Here is a 15,850-nt window from a genome sequence, read left to right as displayed (position 1 = left end):
TGAACGCATGACTGTAAACAAGAACACTCAGTGACTGCAAAGTCCTAGCTTTTTTATGGGTTAAAATTTGAGTCCATAATCCCTCTGGTTTCATTTTCCTCCTGCACAGGTAATCAGCATACAATCTATCACTGAAAAGATAACACCATTGTTCCTTTGAAGTTAATATTTGACTAGTACATGTATTTATATTCAGGCAGGTTCATAAGAACTTCAATAAGTTTCAGTCGAACACAATTATGCATAATTGCAAATTGTGTATGAAATTTGTTTAACCATTTTTATTTATTAAAATAAAAATATTTGGTCTTTTCTTATTTATTTGGCTTCAATAAGCCTTCTCAAAGTTGTTTCTATAAATTGACAACATTTTCTTTATGTTATTTAACAAAACAATCATACTAGTATACATATTTCAAATATACAAGCACTTGTATAGGAGAAAGAAGAACTGCGTCATAGTTTTTATTTATTCAGACATTAACGACATAACATGTCATTACTAGCATTTTATATGATACACTCTTTTAAACTTGATTTATAAGTTAGTGTAAACACCACATATATACATTCTTCATCCAAATGTTAATACCAAATACATGTATTATCCCTACTGGATATGAAACTGACTATTAACGTTACATTTTATTTATTACTTAAAACATTGGTTCTACATTAACAATCACATACATCAGTGAAATACCTACTTCGTTTCCATCTTATAAGCCTGTTTGCTATAAAGGAGATAGTTGAAACTTGATGAATTTTCTATGTTCTTTAAGTTCAATTGATCATTGGAACATACAGTGTTGACAAAAAGTAATTAACCGTTCCTGTACCACCAATGTTGTTGATCATTGCTGAAAAGATAATAAATATGCAGCATTTTAATTTGAATAATCATAATACATAATATTGGTGATCACACAAGTAGCAGTCATTGGCATATCATTTTCAGAATAGTAATTTTAGTATTTGGGACATAATATACTTTATTGTTGTTTGCTTGAGGAAAACATCATTACTTGGTCATAAAATTCAAATATGCTGTCCTTGATTTCCATGCATTTACAACACAACTTTTTCCTTACATGGCATATGTTCTTTTTCAAAATGAAAGCAAATATGAGCCTGATAATCTACTTTACTCCAATTATCAATAATGAAACTGTTATACTTGAAAAAAATATTGCATAATCCATGTACCTTCCTGTTCCGAGCTTTGTGTTGATAGCAAAACAAGGCATTCCTTTCTTGAAAAGTTGAAGACTCTTCTTTACGTGATTGGTTTTTTTCGTACGATAACCCGTTCATATGGCTACAGTCATCACACAAGCACAATCCACTTCATCCCATTTTACTGCTCACCAACAATATTAAATTTTGTAAGTGACACGGGTTCTAAACGTTATTCTTCACAGTGGTCAACATTTTCAATCGTTTGACATTCGTATTTCCAGGAATCGTTTTCTTCATAAATATCAACACTGCCATGCATTAGTTGACGTTTATCATTAACTCCAGTCACATTAATATGAACAATTATAACACTTTTATTAATCTTTCTCTTTCAATATAGCAAATTGCTTTTTCTTTAAACGACCCAATCTGTCAGGTACAATGTCAACAATATTTGTTGTCATTGTATTTAGGTAGCGTGTCCTACATTTAGTATTTCATTGCGTTGTTTTTATAGAATATTCGTAGTTTTCCGCACATTCCCGGATAACGTTCGGAGTGAAGGATATGTACGAAAGAAGGCGATACTGCACGAAGTTCATTAGAGTGCTAATATCTTTAAAAAATGTATCATAAAATATTATTCTTACTGTCTCCGTAGACACTCGTATATTTTCGGCCTAGACCGTCAAGTGAGGAACTTATTCTCGCATGAATATGCAAACAATAATAAAAATTATGTCGTTCCCAATGCTTAGCAATTTTGCTTCAATAATATTTTTTTACACGTTTTATGACACTGTCATATTAGCTAGTGATGTTCTCTATTTACAATGTGTGTTATTGAGATCTTCGAAGAACTTCTTTGCAGGGACCTATTTGTTTGTATAGGTCCCTCTTCTTTTATTGCGCATAAATGACCGCCAAGTGGTGAATCAGACTTTTAGGTATTCATTCATTCGTGGATGTTTTGGCAGCCAGCAAATTCTGACTGTCTCAGAAATTTGTATCATTACTATGGCCTTAGGGCTTCGCCCCAGGCCAAAACACATTTTATGGTAATATATATACATGTATTAATGTAATCGTTCAACAACAGGCATACAAAACCCAAAATCAAAGAAACGCATGATTGTAAGAAGTCACAAGGAATAAGTAGTAGCATGATTTTGTATGAAATATTTATAATAAAAAAACGGATAGTATAGTAGGGAGCTACATACGAAAATAATCATGAATGCTGTTGAAGTCAATACCCTCACTTAGCCACAATACGCCAGCGTCTCTCCAATATGTCAGAGAGAACGTGTACTCCACATGTGAATTTGGTACTAGATCATGACTTCTTCTTTTATTTTAGAACTAATTAAAATTAGGGACTATTTTATGTACAAATTTTAAAAAACTAATAATAAGGAATTTTTTCAAAAGTTTTGTTCATATAGAAATATAGTCCAAAGGTCTGTGAAGAAAGCAAAGGCAGAATATATTTGTGATCAATTAGAAGAAAACAAACACAATCCTAAAAGTCTGTGGTCTCACTTAAAATCGTTAGGTCATAGCAATAATAGTAAATCCTCACCCAATGTTGTTTTAAATGTAGAGGGCAACCTATGTTTTGAAGCTAAAACAATAGCCAATCATTTTAACTATTTTTTCACAACTGTTGCTTCAGTACTAGTTGATAAGCTTCCTACTGCTCCAAATCTATTTAATACAGCATCTAACATTTTTAAATCGTTTTACAAAGACAGAAATCCTGCTCATAATTCTTTTAAACTTCATACAGTTTCTGAAGATTTTGTTTACAAAGAGTTAAGAAAATTGAATTGTTCTAAAAGTACTGGGTTAGACGAAATCCCGGCCAGATTTTTGAAAGATTCTGCTCCTTATATCAAAACTCATATTACATTTTTGATAAATAGCTCTATTGTTAACAATGTAGTTCCCACTGATTTAAAAAGTGCTAAGGTAAAACCACTGTTTAAGAAAAACAATAGGTCCGAGGTTTCTAATTATAGACCGGTTAGTATTTTGTCCATTGTTTCAAAAATATTAGAGAGAGAGCTGTATACAACCAGTTGGAATCCTTTTTAGTAAAGAACGGTCTGTTGTATGAGTATCAGAGTGGATTCAGGGGGAATCACTCCACTGACTCCTGTCTTATTCACCTGTCTGATCATATACGTGGACAAACCCCTTATGGCTTGTTTACTGGTATGATTATGTTAGATCTACAGAAGGCATTCGACACTGTAGATCATGACATTCTGTGTCGGAAGCTTCGTGCGATGGGAGTGGAGTCTGTGGAGTGGTTTCGCTCGTACCTAGCTGATAGAACGCAGTCTGTACATGTTAATGCCGATAAATCGGATTTCAAATCGGTCGTGTGTGGTGTTCCCCAAGGGAGTATACTGGGTCCTCTTTTGTTCTTGACCTACGTTAATGATATGAAACAAGTATATCATCCAACTGTAAATTAATACTCTATGCTGATGACAGTGCTATTTTGTATTCACATAAAGATCCAAGTACCATCAGTCAAGTTTTAGGCAAAGAACTCGAGTCCTGTAGTAAGTGGTTAATTGACAATAAGCTATCCCTCCATCTAGGCAAAACAGAATGTATTCTTTTTGGTTCGAAACGTAAACTCACCAAGGTGGACAATTTTCATATACAATGTAATGATCATGTTATAAAATCTCAGACGTATTTAAAATATCTTGGTTCTATTCTAGATGCTGGTTTGTCCGGTACTTCTATTGTAAATAATATCGTCAAGAAGGTTAACTCTAGACTTAAATTTTTATATAGACAGCGTGATTTTTTAAATAAAAGTCTTAGAAAAGGCTTATGTAATTCTTTAATACAATGTCATTTAGATTATGTATCCTCTTCGTGGTATTGTGGACTCACGAAACAGCTTAAGCACAAGTTACAAATAGTCCAAAATAAAATGGTTCATTTTATTGACAATTCCCATTGTAGGACATCACTTGTTGTATCGCATTTTGAGGAACTTGGTTTATTGAACGTTGAGCAAAGATGCAAGCAACTTCGGCTTAACCACATCCATAAGATTTTCTACAATAAATGTCCAAGCTATATGAAAGACAATTTTGTCAAATGTACAGATGTCCATCAGTATGGGAATAGATCCCGATTTAATTTTTATGTACCTCAAGTTGATGGCTTTACTAGTTCTTCATTTTACTACAATGGTATTACGGATTGGAATGCATTACCCGATAATATAAAATCCATCGAATCGAAATTTACTTTTAAGAAACTTGTTAAGACACATCTATTAAATGATATGAAGGTAGACGAGAATTCCATGTATTTTTACTTTTAGATTTGTTTTATTTTATGTAATTCATTATTTTTTATGTTATTTATTCGTGTCAGTGTATTATCATATCAACTTTTGAAAGACTCACTTAATTTGTAGAAGAAATCATGTGTAGGATCATGTCGATTCTATATTAAGAACTGAAAAACAATATATTTATAGTCACTTATAAGATCTGTTCGACTAAATCCAGGGAACCCCGTTGGAAATAAGCTTTTTCATGTTTACATGTCTAAGCTTTACGGGTTATCCTGTGTATGCATCATGTCGTTATCTTATTTGGATCTTTGATAAATGGCACCATTCATCTAATGCATGTTTCTGAATATGATTATAATGCAATCTATACGTTATTTATTGCCTTGATTGCATTGAATTGTAAATTGCTTGACATGTATGCACAAATAAAACAAACAAACAAACAAAATTCTTTAACGTTTGAAATGCTTTGTGACAACGTTTGCCGACAACTTTAATCATCTGTTCACGTATGAGGAGCCCTACACTGTTCCGGAGATATTCATTCCTTCTCGTATCCGCCCTCTTCCCTACGTGTTCGTCCCGCCCCTTCGTCGTGGAGAAGTACATTTGTTAGATTGTTTTCCCAACTCCCCCACCTAATGTGCCATGACGGGCAAGCGTGTCTGACGTGGCTTTACCTCCAACCTCCACACGAAGACTCGCTGGAAATAAGGAGTTTGATAATTACTGTATAATTACTTCAACATATGGATATAGATCATCGTTATGTTCACTTTAACACAACTGAGTTAGTTATCTTTTAAAACTATTACTAATTGGTTGATTTAGTACAGACATTATTCATTCGTACGAATAAAATGTACATGAAAGACATACGATTTTCATGGTATGTCACAGTTCGGAAATGTTCAATGATGTCAGCAGATTAATGAAGGCGTGAGTTCGAACTCTATTTATGAGCCTTGATTTTGAAAGTAATGTATAGAGAGAGAGAGACTGGATTAATGTAATGACTAAATGTCGGATTCTGAGACACGTTTAAAATCACCAACACATATGTAAACGTACCTTTGAACTCTCTATTCAGAAATTCGCTGACAAGGTCGGCCTCATCATTTGAGTCTCTTTCACCTCTCATATTGACGGTCCAGTTCTAAACCAAGTCGTTCCTGAGCCTTCCTGGCAGCCAACCATTAACAGCTTAAAGAATTCAAGATTTATGTTCAGGAATACCTATTTATTTTCATATTTATTGTATATTTTTAAGTAAACAAATGCCGGCAAACAATTTCATATTAAAGAGAATTACAATAAAATGTGTGTATACTTGCATGCTATTAATCTATGTCCAAGAATGAAATATTTTGGATGGTTATACGATTGGAACTGCAGCAGGTCAGCTTTCCAATATGTTGTCATCATTGGCTCATCATTGTGACGAACCGCATCTCGCCGAACTAAATCGTTTAGTCCGGCCCAGACCACACGCTTGGTATATTTACATTGTAGGTCATTCTCATCGTGGCACGTTCTGGTCGTTTCCGATTGCTTACAGGTACGCCACCTTGGGGACTAAGGGTCCCGCTTGAAATATGCTTCAAACAGTTGTCTTCATGATACAAATTGTTTAGTAATACTGGTTTCCTTAACTTATGCATTGTTGAATCTATTTCTTATAAAGACCTAACATAACCCTCGTTGTGACAAGTACGGGTTCACAGCGCTACGAGGAGGAATTGCAGTGGCTCCTTGACTATGCACGTGTGCACACTGACAACTAATCAATGGCTAAATCATATTCTGCAGTTCGGGCATTTATATTTACAAAATAATGCTGTTTTCAGAGATAATTATTTTAATCTTACAATCCCGTCATAGGTTAATATACATGTATTGTTTTAAAAATTAATTCAACAGTTACCTGATAATCAGTTAATTTACTTTTACTATACTGTAGCATAACATTGATCATAATTGTGTTTTTTTTGTATTGCGACGTAACATGAATCCATACGTCTTTAAAACTGTTATATATTGCGGATAATACAGGATGGTATATGGCGTTTGGTCTTGGTTGTTAGATGCCATTGGGCTGAAGGTCTATGCAGAGGAAAAACATTCTGTTGTAGGCAGAAGAGTGGAGATGTTCACTGCATCCACAACGGAAAAGGAAAAGAACCGCATACTTGACAACCTCAAAAATGGAATAATAAGGATTATTGTTTCAACGGTTGCGTTTGAGATGGGTGTTTACATCCCCAACGTCAGTTTAATTGTACACTGGGTAGCACACAAATCCGTTCTTACCTACTGGCAGGAGGTAGGTCGTGCGGGTCGAGAGGGAAAACAGGCATCGACCGTTCTTATTCCCTAAAAATGGATTTGCTTAAAAGCCATGTGCGTTGATGATTTCACAATCATAAACAACTACTGTATGTGTCAGGAACAGGACACTCACAGCTTTGCTACCAAAGGATATGGAGAAGTCGTCTATCCCAGTTCATGATTCCTGTGAGAACACATGTGATGTGTGCGTTTGTAAACAGTGTTTTTGTTGTAGTGTGTGCTATGAACAATGCCATTGTCCTGAAAAAGCAGACCAGATTAAAAAATCCTCAGTGATCATTATTGTCATTTTTGGTAATTTAAAAAAAAAACAGATTGCATTTAAGAAATGTTTAGAGTAAATTTCTGTTGAATTCTGCCTAATGTTAAGTGTTACCCTAATATTTGCTAATTCAAGCTGTATACTCATCACTATCATCATCATAATGATCAATATCATCATCGTCGTTATCTCGATCATCGCCATGATTACTTTTATCATCATCATAAGTATTATTATTATTTTTATCATAAGCATTATCGTTGCTGTTGTTGTTGTTACTATTATAAAAAGCATTTTCTAATTAATGTTGACTTTGTTAATCATTAATCCTACTTTTGTAAATAAAGCGTATCCACATACAAATACTTAACTATAAATTACTTGTTTACAATTAATTGTTGCTGTTGTTACTATTACTATAAGTATTATTTTAATCAACTACTATTGGTATTGTAAAATGTTGTTATAATTCTTCTTTTGCTTCTTCTTCTTTTTATGATAATTTTTCCAATTTCATTTCTTACTGTTTGCGCATATTGCACACATAATTCTTTTGTTCGAGCTCAGTAACAAACATAGTTGAATTTAACCTCCAGTTCGATTGTGAAGTCGAGCTCACATTCACAAAGGAAGATAACACGAACCTTTACTACAAAGATTTATATTGGATGAAACAAACTCGAAATATAGTTTATTAACAGGTACATTTCGATATATTCTGCTCAATATATACTATTTATACTATAATAGTCACCAATATGTGTGTATTTAAACTCAGGAGTGAAGCGACCGAAATTCGTGTCGGAACTCTCGCTATTAAACATATAGGGTGTACTATTGACGCCGAGAGTCTGCGAAAGCAAACATCATCAAAAGACTCTTTGGCGGCAATTTACATTGACCATATGCAAACATTGAACGCGAACTACTTGCAATTGTGTTTGGTTGCAAGCGATTCCACCAACTGACGTACGGACGACACGTGACTGTTTACAGTGATCACAAACCGATTTCATCTATCATAAAAAAAGCCTATATCGGCAGCGCCACCCAGGCTGCAGATACTACTTCTGCCATTAAAGAAATACGACATCACTGTGGAGCATGTGCGTGGTAGAGACATACCCGTCTCAAACTATTTGTCAAGACACTCAGTAAATGGCACGTACCCAACTCTAATTAACGAATTGGACACACACGTGCATTCGATCAGAAAGCAACTGCTGGTGACTGACAGAAGTTTAGAAACGATCAGACAGGCTATTCGTGACGACAGTCAGATGCAAAATCTGAAGCAGACGATACTCGATGGCTGGCCTGAATCTCGGTCAAAATGTAACCCCGTGGTTATGGAATCCTTCAATCAAAGGGATGATCTTTCTTATGAAAGATGACCTAATTTTCAGAGGTAAAAAACTCCTAATTCCGAGATCTCTGCAGCCCGAAATGATCAGACAGGTTCACATAGGTCATTTCGGCGTTACCAAGACCCTGTAATGCAAAAGCTTATCTCAGAGCATATTTTACAGTGCCCACTTTGTCTCACTTACAGAGACTCCAATGCTAAAGAGCCAATGATTACGTCAGAATTCCCAGACAGGCCTTGCCAAGTTTTGTCAACAGACCTGTTTCATTTTGACAATAGGGATTACCTACTGATAATGGACCATTATTCGAATTTCTTCGACATTGACTTAATACCGGATACGAAGTCGAACACAGTAATTCGAAAATTGCAGACACATTTTGCTCGCAACAGAATTTGCGACGTGCTGCATAGTGACAATGAGCCTCAGTTTTCTAGCACTGAGTTTGAAGACTTTGCCAAATCGTGGAATTTCACACACTCAATATCATCGCCGTTACACTCGCAAGGAAACTGTTTGGCCGAGCGAAGTGTAGGCATCGCGAGAAAACTCATGAAAAAGGCTAGAGATAGCAATCGGAATATCTATGTCGTACTGTTAGAGTACCGAAACACACCACTCAACTGTGGCTACAGCCCTACACAGATGCTACTCAATCGCAGAACTAAGTCAGTATTGCCGATTACAAACAAAGCACTGTGCCCCCAGATTATCAATGCCCGCAAGGTCAAACGGTGTAAAAAAAACACTCAAGCGAGAAGCAAGCAGAACTACCTAAATGACCCTGTAAGGATACAGATGGGTAAAATTTGGGTTCTGGGAAAAATGATACAAAAGCACTGTCCACGGTCTTACAACTTTCCAACACGAAAAGGAGTAGTGTATCACAGAAATAGCCTTGGTGTACACAAAACTAACGAATATGTATCAGTATCAGACATATCTGTACCAGATTACAATATTCTTGAAAATACCCCTATGGAACCCCAATCAGCTGCTTCCGCCAGGACTGTCCAGGTCATACATTCAGACAATTCTTACGCACCACGGTCTGGGAGAGAAGTTACGAGAAATGCGCGCTTCGACGGAGCAGAGTATGATAACCGATGATATTTATGATCACTGATAAATACAAGCACTTAAGACTCAATACAGTACAAAATCGTTACATAGAATACATCGTGTTCTATAATTATGCAGGAATTTTAATATTGTTATATTTTGATTTAAACATGTATTTCAATTTATTTTTTTATTTATGATGAGGGAAATGTATTATCAGAACATTATAACAACCACGTGATCAACCACGTGTTAAGCGTTCCCGCTAGAGCCCGCTCCGGTGCTAAGCCCTGCACACTCGCTATCTAGCAACGCAACAGTATAGACGATTATATGCTACCAATCTCCAAGCAGAGTTGTCGTTCCTTGCTCTCACATACACCTCTGCGAAAGGCTCAGCATTGCCCAGAAACTGGGTAAAACCTAACGAATGCATTCAAAGTATCTTTGATTTGGACTTTTTAGGATCAGAGGCGTAAAATTATGAAATAGGAATTTTAAATTTACGATACATCGTGCAAAAACTTGCGAGTTTTAATGCAACTCTTTGGAACTATTGTATTGCCCATTTACGCAGATGGAATCATTCCACGCACTTAACAAATATAAACAATTGAACATAATTTTTATTGAGTGACGTTAGGCATTGCTTCGACGTATGTATGCATGTAGGTTTGTTAACATAAAGAAAACCATATAAATTTTGTAATAATGAATTAAGACTGATATATGATATGGTATGAGATGGTTTTCTTCAATGCAGTGAATGTAATGTAACCGTCGTGCAAGAGATTGTTTAGTATACTGTTACCTCCACGATGAACGCCTGGAATGATGATGACATGAATGAGACGCTTTCATAAAAATAGTCCGTTTTGAGCCCATCACAGAGGTAAATGTAATGTAACCGTCGTGCAAGTGAATGTAATGTAACCGTCGTGCAAGAGATTGATATGCTACCTGTAAAGATGTTAATAAAATTGTAGAATAGAATTTCGTGTATCCTGTGATATCGCCTTCACATTAGTGTTGACAGTCACATACCAAATACACAATATACAACAATAAACTCTGTTGATTTTATAATAACCACAAATACTTTTACTTGAGACTATCCATAGATAAATATTTGGATCATACAATTTAGGACGTTACTATCAACACATATGTCTTTACCATTATGAACAAATAAAAAGGCAGTGACCTTAACAAAGGCCTTGAATGATATAGGTCGCTCACCGGAGACATGTAGAATCTGTACTGTTATGAGCAGATGTAATGTTTTTGTTACAACTGTGGCTTTTATCTAGGCGAAGAAGATGGCCACCTTACAATGTCCCACAACAAGTCTTTAAACACAACCCTTGCGGCTTCAACGAATATACTTTTTCTAGTTATATATACAAGTCTATGCAAATCATGTTACCCATTAGGCGTGGTTGGTTTTGACTCTAAGGTAATTCTTTGATCAAACTTGGTAATAATCCGCCATAAGATGTGAATCACCAAATATTCAAGCCCTGACACACGTGGTTCCAGAGACGACTTTTTAGGTTATTTACTTGTTAAATCTATGTAAATCGTGTGTCCCTTAACGTGGTCAGTTTGGACACTGGGGGCTTTATTCTTACAATCTTAGTTGATTACCAACAAACAATTTTGAAAGCAAAATACCAAACCTTTCAGCTTTTCAGTTTAAGAGAAAAAATATTTTTTTGTTTAAGCGCTTTCTTTATACATGTACAGAAAACCCGCAGGTAAGGGAAATTTGTGACCCCCGGGGCTTCGTTGAACTTTGTAGTAGACTAGCAAACGATGTGACACACTCAATATTGAACCACTGGCCCGTGCGGTTGCATATAGGATTTAAAAAGTTATTAACTATGTAAGTCTATATAAATCATGTGGCCCCTGAAGCGGGTCAGATTTGACTTCAGGGGCATTATTTGAGCAAAAGTGAATAAGACCTCTAGGCGGTATTACCTCTCAAAAATTAAAACTCTGCCCGTGCTAGTTTTAGAGAAGATGTTAAAAAAATAATTTGAAAATCTATTTTTTATCGCCAGGAAACTACAAATGACCGACCGACATTTATTTGACGTGCACAATGTAAATCGTCAACTTAACATGTGGTTGGTATTGATATACGTCAACATGTTTATTCGCAGAAAATCAAGTGTCAAAACATGAATATATATACAAAACAATTCTATATTAAAGTACCGACGATGAACAATTCGTAAATTGCTTTCTACGATTTAACAAATTCGGTCTGATACTCAACGATTCCTTAACGAATAAACAAAGTTTAATTAGTTGAGACCTATTTGTGTTATTGTAGTTATTGTACATACTAAAGCAGATGAATTATTATAGTAATATTTTTATGTATTTCTTTCTTATATCAACACGTGTTAAACAAATACATACAAAAATGAAATTCGTTCTGAATATCCGTGGCATTACAACAAAGACAATATCTTTCTTGGCTAGCAATATTGTTTCCATAATATTTACCAGTCTGTTTGGAACGGAGGTGAACAGATAATGTTCATCGGCATAAATAGATCTTTAATATTTCGGAACTAAGTCTAGGTAATTCTCATATTCAAGATTTGACTTTTTCTATATATGTCTAGAATTGAACTATCTTCTAGCGTGTGGTACTAATTTTGTTCATATGAGTCTATAATTCTGGATTTTAGAATCAGTTAGAAAAATTAACATTAATATCATGAACGCTGCTAAAGACATAACTGAACCCGTAATAATCCAATAATTTCTTGATGTTATAAATCGAATTTCGACAGCCTCTGGCGTACTCTGATGCTCAAGAGCCGCCATAGCAACAATTATCAAAGGCTTTGGGAGTCCGTTTATATTGACTACCCTAAGACTATTCCTATGAAGTTTCTTTAAAATATATTAGGGAGGTATGGAGGAAAAGTAGCTAGATGAAAAAAATAAAACCAATGTTTCATACGCGCGCACTAAAGGACCACATACATCACTGTATCCTACATTTTCAAATGATCGCTATGTGCTCAGATGAGATATACCAATGGAAAGCATGCAACTTTGCCATTTAGTTTGAAATAACCTTACTTTAGCACAATCTGTGTCTATACCCCTCCCTCTCCCCAGTCCCAGCCCCCACAAGTTTAATCTGAAAGATAAGAAGCTTACATATACTTTTTACCATGATCGACTTTACGCACTTTATCATACCACCGCATTGATATCTGCCTGATATAACGTTGCCTGATATATTTTTTTATATCATGGTCAACCGGAAGTTCTTATATCAGTCATGAGTGGATGATTGTCATATTACTGAAATCAACTATAAAGTAATCATTGTTATTAAAATCGAATAAGATTCAACAAAACAAACAATTCGATACCAAGATGTAATATATTTTAAGCACAAAATGCAACAAACACAACAAAAAAAAACATTTTTTACTAATATTAAGCGCGCGTGCTCATGACGTCATTATTAACACGTCAACCGACAAAAGTCATATTCTTTCCCGCTAAAACTGCAGCCTTTTAGCGATTTGTTCATTATTTCTTTAAAATCGGGGACATAGAGGTGTGATAAATAGAAAACACAGGTTACTGTCTGATCTTTTTGTAATATATCAGGCTCGGCACGAATAAAACAACGGCTCAGCAAGCCTCGCTGTTATATTATTCTAAGCCTTGCCTGATCTATTACAAAACGATCAGGCAGTAACCTGTTATTCTCTATTTACCATGATCGACTTTACGCACCGCCCTGACCGAGATCCTATAACCGCCCGTGTATCTTACTCTACCATTCATTTACCAATATTCCAGCTAAGCTAATAAAAACATTGCATAATCGCTCGATTTTTAACACATGCAATTACCTTGTTCTGCTGCACTCATAGTGATGTATAGTCCTCACACAAGCTAAACCTGATACAAAATCACAAATCAAAACAACAACAAAAGTCAACAAGGAAAAACACAACTAAGATACATCCCTGTTGAATTTCGCAACACATTTTTTTCGAGCAGTGCTTACAGCCAACTGAGAGAATATATTTATCGATCGCGCGTAACACGGTCAGGAATGCTGCAAAGCTTATGAAGTGAACAATAACAGTCGAGAAGACTTGCGTATTGTAAACTAGTTTAATATTAAGGCAAATCGTGTTTGGTCAAGAATGTCACCAAAGTAACGCTAACACTTACAGTTTTAGTAAATTTTAAGACTGATTCATGATTAATATAATTGGACTACTAATTGAACTATGGTAGACTGAAGTAATGAACATGTAAATAAAACGAATGTCGAAAGGAGCAACCATTAACGTTAAATAATCAACGTGATGTGTGATATGATAAAAAGCCTTTATCATGTGAACGTTATCTATGTTAAGCGATGACATATTTATGCTTTTGTTTTGCTGGTACTTTAGAACAACAGTTCATTCAAATGTTTATGAAACTTCGCAATGTGAGGCTTATGTGCAATATTTTGTTTTCTCCAGAGGTAAAAATGGGAACTGAAAACAAAACAACATAAATCGTGATACTAACCACGATTTCTAAAATGAATAAAGGAATCATATGTAAACTTAATTGTTAGAAATAATTCAGTATTAAAATTTTATTGGTATGTCAGTACAGTATGTCAAGCGATACATGTATAAGAATACAGGTTTAAACCTCATTAAACAAATATTTGACACTACCGTCATAGATTCCTCTATCTGTAAACGTGTCCACTTGTTTAAATAAATTCAATCATTGGGTACAGCAATATCAAGAATGTTTGTGTTCACTAAAATTCATACCTTTGACATCTGGAGAAAAAAGCTGCACATAAACCGCATTTGGCAAACTAAGGTTCGTTATTATTAAGAATGCTTTTATTTCAGTGTTACTGTTGTGTTTAATGTAATTATATTGTAAGGGTCAATCTATTCTATTATATGTTTTGTTTTAGGTTAACATCCCATGACAACAGAAAAATATAAAGTAAAAAAATAACTTCTCTCATACCTGTGACCTCTAGAAGCAAAAGCCTACTCCTAACCAAACAATAACGCAGACTTTTGACACTTAAAGTAACATACATTCTCAAAATCAACGAATATTTCGAAAAATATTCCGTAAAAAAGTTAATCAATAAAAATCGGTGTTCTTCATTGAAATAGTCAAACATACATTCTCAAAATCAACGAATATTTCGAAAAATATTCCGTAAAAAAGTTAATCAACAAAAAAATCGATGTTCATCACTGAAATAGCCAAAATTTTAACGCTAGATGTATGTTAACATTGATTGAACGAGATACAAAATGCTCTTTTTTTATTTTTTGATGACACAATAGACTCCCTTTTCATTTTTCCGCAACAATATCTATTTATATGAAACACAAAGCTAACTTGGTACATGAACATGTGTTGAATATATTTTCCCGCGAAAAACAAACAAGAAATATCTTTAAAAAAGATATACGGCATTGATTGTGGTTTGAGTTGGTGAAAGGTAAAGATTTCAATGAATGAGATCAAAGATAGCGAATGTCTTTTTCTGTGCAGTTCTTAGCTGCATCACACGCAGTACGGGATGTTAAGCGGAGTTTTCGCGGCTTATTTTACATTATTACAACTTGCTGATCATAAATCTATAGATACAAAACAGGAAACCAAAAGAAGATTGGAAGTGAAATTAGAACATATATGTCAACTGGCCACACGCGAAGTATCCGTACATATTTTAAATATTGATACGCGCGTCCTTGGAACAAACCAGTTTTAGTGATTTGTCGGGCATTAATTATGCCCCCCTTCGAAGAAGAGGGGGTATATTGCTTTGCACATGTCGGTCTGTCGGTCGGTCTGTCGGTCGGTCGGTCCGTCCACAAGGTGGTTTCCGGATGATAACTCAAGAACGCTTGGGGCTAGGATCATAAAACTTCATAGGTACATTAATCATGACTCGCAGATGACTCCTAATGATTGTGAGGTCACTAGGTCAAAGGTCAAGGTCACGGTGACTCGAAATAGTCAAATGGTTTCCGGATGATAACTCAAGAACGCATAGGCCTAGGATCATGAAACTTAATAGGTAGATTGATCATGTCTTGCAGTTGATTCCTATTGATTTTCAGTTCACTAGGTCAAAGGTCAAGGTCACAGTGACCCGAAATAGTAAAATGGTTTCCGGATGATAACTCAAGAACGCTTAGGCCTAGGATCATGAAACTTGATAGGTAGATTGACCATGATTTTCAGATGACCTCTATTGATTTTCAGGTC

General features: G+C 35.2%; 1 protein-coding gene across 1 annotated transcript in view; it reads right to left on the bottom strand.

Moving 5' to 3' along the window:
• Positions 1-13,590, bottom strand: part of LOC127879733 (proline-rich transmembrane protein 1-like) — a 94,901-nt gene extending 81,311 nt beyond the window's left edge. Inside the window, exon 1 of the mRNA XM_052426750.1 lies at positions 13,447-13,590. Within this exon, the coding sequence (XP_052282710.1) occupies positions 13,447-13,465 (19 nt within the window). The 5' untranslated portion in view covers positions 13,466-13,590. The remainder of the gene's footprint in view (positions 1-13,446) is intronic.
• Positions 13,591-15,850: the final 2,260 nt, after the last annotated feature.

Source organism: Dreissena polymorpha, chromosome 4 (assembly GCF_020536995.1).
Source record: "Dreissena polymorpha isolate Duluth1 chromosome 4, UMN_Dpol_1.0, whole genome shotgun sequence".
In the NCBI taxonomy this organism is placed as follows: domain Eukaryota; kingdom Metazoa; phylum Mollusca; class Bivalvia; order Myida; family Dreissenidae; genus Dreissena; species Dreissena polymorpha.
This window is presented reverse-complemented; position numbering and strand designations above follow the sequence as displayed.